Source organism: Temnothorax curvispinosus, unplaced genomic scaffold (genome assembly GCF_003070985.1).
Source record: "Temnothorax curvispinosus isolate PA1 unplaced genomic scaffold, ASM307098v1 QBEX01009196.1, whole genome shotgun sequence".
Lineage (NCBI taxonomy): Eukaryota > Metazoa > Arthropoda > Insecta > Hymenoptera > Formicidae > Temnothorax > Temnothorax curvispinosus.
Window position 1 is genome coordinate 1 of NW_020218976.1, and position 4778 is coordinate 4778.

The following is a 4778-nucleotide window of genomic DNA, read 5'->3' on the forward strand; positions in this document are numbered from 1 at the left end:
TTCTCTATGCTCCTTTGTATTACGCGAGAGCTCGTCGGTATACATATGCCGCATGAATAATGTACCCTCCTTTTGTTTACGCGAATATCGCTGTCGAGTGACGCGAAAAGTGCAAAGAAGAGGCCGCGTGGACATAGAGTGAAGTTTTATTTCTCTTCCTCTCTCAGCACCCCTGAATATCCGAAAATCTTTAAATCGTCACGAAGATGGTGCGTTTAATGATAATATGGGCTGATATTCATCACGTTTTATGCCTTTTTTTGTTCCTTGGGACTACATTTGGCCTGCATGAAACGGCACCGAATATAATCGTCTTGATGGCTGATGATCTGGTAAGACATTGATAAAAATGAAGATACCGATGTTTCACTTGACAACTGTTTTATAAAGATGTTAAGATAAATAAATAAATATATATATTTATATGTATATATATATATATATTTTTTTTTTTTGTAACTAATCCCTCTCTCTCTCTCTTTCTTTTTCTCTAATTTTTGAGATTAGCATTTATTAAATTCTTTTCTGTTCTTTTCTATCCGTACTTTGTCTTTTCACAAAAAGTTTAAAGAGGCGAAGAAAATTTAGATATTTAAATGTACTCTACAGGCATTTGCAGGAGTTTTATAGGATTTTATTATATAAAAGTAGAAAGAAACAGAAGGAAAAGGAAAATTTTTGAAAAATATATGGAGATTAATGTCTGCGAAAACAAATTCTTTTTTTAATGCATTTTGATTCATCTGTTTTATAGAATACTTGAAACATTTGCAGATGTTCGAAATTATTTTTATCTTGTATGTAACGGTTTGCATAAACTTTCATTTACTACTTGCGTTACTCGCGCTTGCCTGACGTACTCAATTCAGCACGATTAATTTACATAAAAGTATCCCGGATTAAAATTATCCTTAGTTTAGGTAATTATCGTAGCTTACGTATTTTATCTACGCCTCCGCAATCAACAAGTACGCACGTCGTAAACTGTGACTCATTCCGACTACACGACAGAATGCTAATTCCTGCACACGCCTATTACGACTTAATTCGATCACGTAATTTTGATATGCTGGACTTCCGGTGCGAGAAAAATATTTTATACGTACACATGTAAATATATAGCGCTCATTGTCAGACGCTCCGCTTATAATTATCTGTTAATTACCGAATTATTAATACTTTGCAGTGATTATTAATTAATTTTCATTATATATACTTCTCTTATATATTATACGTGCTGACAGACAATAACGCTCGAAATTTTCAGGGGTGGAACGACGTCGGTTTCCACGGCTCTAATCAGATACCTACCCCGAACATAGACGCCCTAGCGTATAACGGAATTATATTAAATAGACATTACGTCTTGCCGTCTAGCACACCTTCCAGAACCGCGTTTTTCACCGGAAAGTATCCGATGCGTATGGGTATGTATTATTCATTGCTTTATACACAATAAACTTTCTTTACATACGTTACAAAGTTTTTTTTTCGAAAACACAGATTCCAGCGCCAGCTTTTTTCCTCTACTTTTTTTAATCGAAGAGGTCAGATTTTATTTGTTTTTTTTTTATACCGCAAAGTTTTACGACATTTACGATGTGTCTGCGTCTGAGCGACAAAAAGACATACGCGAATAACGCAACAATTTAACGCGCATTTAAGGAGATGATAATGAGGCAATGCGCACGATGACGTGCATTAATGCAGCATCCGAAATACTCTTGTATACAGCCTGTGTGTTGTTTGGTACAGGTATGCAGGGGGAGGATATACAGGGTGGCGAACCAAGAGGACTACCCCTCAGCGTGAGGATCTTACCGGAACACTTGCGGGGACTAGGGTACACGACAAAGCTGATCGGGAAGTGGCATTTGGGGTACCACACGCCTCAGCACACGCCCTTGCACCGTGGCTTTGATTCCTTTCTTGGCTTTTACAATAGTCATGTTTCGTATTATGACTACAAGTACTCATATCAGGTACATATCTCGATCGAGATCGTAAAAATCAAAACGGATTTTCTAAAGTCTTGTCTCTTTCGCATGTTTTATTAACGATCTAGTTTTTTACATAAAAATTGCAATAAAAATTACTTAAAATAAGATGAATAAAAAAATCATTATTGTCGACAATTAGTCTCAGAAGCTAAACTGATTAACTCTATTTTTTATAAATTTCTCAATTTTTGTACCAGAGCGCATGATTAATAGTTTACAACTTTGTCAATATTCTCTACTTTTTAATGTATTTAATTAGCCTGGCTTTTGAGAAGGCTCACACACTGATTCTCTCTGTCTTTTTATTCATCTTCTCTATAAACTGTATATCTAAGTAATTTTTATTATATTTTCTATGCAAGACTTAATTTTTATTATACATCATTGCTGTTATTTTGTTGTTTTCTTTACATGTGTATCAGAATATGAGCGGGTATGATATGCATCGTGGCGATGCTCCGGCTTACGGCTTAACCGACAAGTATGTGACGGACCTTTTCACCGATGAGGCAGTTAGGATTATCCAGGGTCACGACCCGTCTCGGCCGCTCTATCTCCAAATATCGCATCTCGCTGTTCACGCGCCTCTCGAAAATCCGCAAGATTACGATCACTACGACAAGCGGTTCATGCAGATCCGGGAACAAAATCGTCGCAAGTATGCCAGTGAGTACAAATAATGTGGATTATGTCGACGGCAAAAGTCGGTGGTTGTTTAACGTTGATCAATATAATTCCAATTTACAAATGAAATAAGTACCAAATATTATAATTTAGTTTAATCGTGTACGAGAATTTACGTAAGATATTTGTAAAGACTGCTTTATTCTCCCTTCAATGTCTTGTCGTTAATTTCATTAGGGATGGTATCGAAATTAGACGATTCCGTTGGGCGCATCGTGCATACTTTGGGTAACCGGGGGATGTTAAGGAATTCGGTGGTCCTCTTCCTCACTGACAACGGTGCGGCGCCTATTGGCAAATTTCGCAATTTCGGCTCTAATTATCCCTTACGTGGTGTAAGTATTTTCGAGTCACATACCGACTCAGATGTCAAATTGATGAAAGTCTGGACGTATACATATTCAGTCGCTATCAATTTTCGACGGTGATAATTTAAGAAAAAAAGTAAAATTATTTACACAAACAAATATTATTATACATATATTACTGATATATTATGAAAATACCAGCGTTTTACCTAATCTATTCGAAAATTTCCCGGAGATACGCGCGAGCTTATGAGCCGCTTTGATGTTTTAAGAGACACGGCGGTATATAAGAGCGTGATTTATGATGGCAGATGAAATACACTCTTTACGAGGGTGGGGTGAGAGGAGTTGCCGTGCTGTGGTCACCAAAATTACGTAAAGCAGCACGTGTGTGCGATGACCTGGTGCACATATCCGACTGGCTGCCAACCCTCTATGCCGCCGCTGCTGGCGATCTGACGGATTTGGGGGAGATCGACGGGGTGAATCAGTGGCGCATGTTGAACGACGGTTATCCGATAGTCAGGGACAAGCTGTTGCTGAACATCGACGAGATTTCCAAGACCGAGGGTGCCATATATAAGCAGTACAAGCTTCTTCGAGGTATTCCGTTATCGTGATTGGGCAGAATAATAATTAAATTTTCGCGTGACGACGCGTAGAGACTTCTGAATAAATACTTCTAAATATTAACAAGATTTAATAGTAACCAGATTTCAAACTTTACGTAAAAATTTTTCAACAATCAGTCGCAAAACTCGTAGATTTCAAGATTCACAACATTTTAATTTTTAAAATGGGAAAGATATTTTCAGTATTTAGCTCACTTATTGTTTGTAAATGCCATTCATTAACGCTCACGAAAAATTACGTCTCAGGATCGATGGAAGGTGGTCACTACGATGGATATTACCCTGACTACGAAAGAAATTATTTACCTACATATTTCAACGATTCGAAGAAAACAGCACAGGAGGAACTGCCACCCTACACCGAGACCATCCTGAAGAGCGCAGTGTCGCAGAGCATCACCTATCATCTGGGCGGTCCGGTCACTCAGCCCAGCACGATGATTCAGTTACGACGCGAAGCCATGGTCCATTGTCGATCCAATTCCACTTTCTACAGAGACAATTTTTTCACTTGCAACGTGACCGAGTGCCTCTTCGATATCGAGAACGATCCTTGCGAAACGAAGAACATCGTCGAGCAATATCCGAGGGTGAGGAAACGTTCAACATTAAATCTGATGGCGCGAGCTGGAACTAAATTAAAACGGAAGTTTTAAAAGCACGAATGTGTAATCAGCGAGCATGTATCTTTTAAGTTTTAATCTCGCAAACATGAAAGGCTTAAATTATGCATCGTTATTGTTGAAAGAGATCTACAGCAGCTTGCTATAGTTCAAGGTTCAGAGCATGTCATATCGGTCATTTATCTCAACAGGTCGCTCGCGAGCTGGATCAATTTCTGGAGCAGTACGGACGCAATGTCACGATACAAGTCAAACCGCCGGTGGACTGGCTCGCTGATCCAAGAAGGACGAACAACACGTGGGAGCCATGGATACCATCGAGCGATTCGTTTTATCCGTACAACGCGGCGGCTAAGTTGGTCGGTTTGGCATATTATCTTCACATCGGGGTCGTCCTCGTAGCGGTCGTGTGTAAAACTTTTGTTTGAACAATTATCCCGGTCGAAACGCAAACGTGTATAATACGTAATGAAATCCCATAAGTCCGTCTAGATTCTAGATTAAGGCCCACTGTCCACGGAGCGTCGATGC

At 39.1% G+C, this 4778-nt stretch overlaps 1 protein-coding gene across 1 annotated transcript; it reads left to right on the forward strand.

The window, feature by feature from the left end:
• The first annotated feature begins 206 nt into the window (after window positions 1-206).
• On the forward strand, window positions 207-4772 carry LOC112458811 (arylsulfatase B-like). The gene is made up of 8 exons (XM_025022620.1): window positions 207-332; window positions 1268-1427; window positions 1756-1982; window positions 2423-2666; window positions 2862-3019; window positions 3304-3595; window positions 3871-4214; window positions 4439-4772. The coding sequence occupies exons 1-8, from the start codon at window positions 207-209 to the stop codon at window positions 4673-4675; spliced, it is 1788 nt and encodes a 595-aa protein (XP_024878388.1). The 3' UTR covers window positions 4676-4772.
• The last annotated feature ends 6 nt before the right edge of the window (window positions 4773-4778 follow it).

Bases quoted from the DNA above. Each gene is read 5' to 3' on its own strand.
- LOC112458811 (XM_025022620.1), top strand. From the start codon at position 207: ATGGTGCGTTTAATGATAATATGGGCTGATATTCATCACGTTTTATGC. The intron at 1,983-2,422 runs GTACATATCTCG...CATGTGTATCAG, and splicing joins ACTACAAGTACTCATATCAG to AATATGAGCGGGTATGATAT. The intron at 2,667-2,861 runs GTGAGTACAAAT...TAATTTCATTAG, and splicing joins AAATCGTCGCAAGTATGCCA to GGATGGTATCGAAATTAGAC.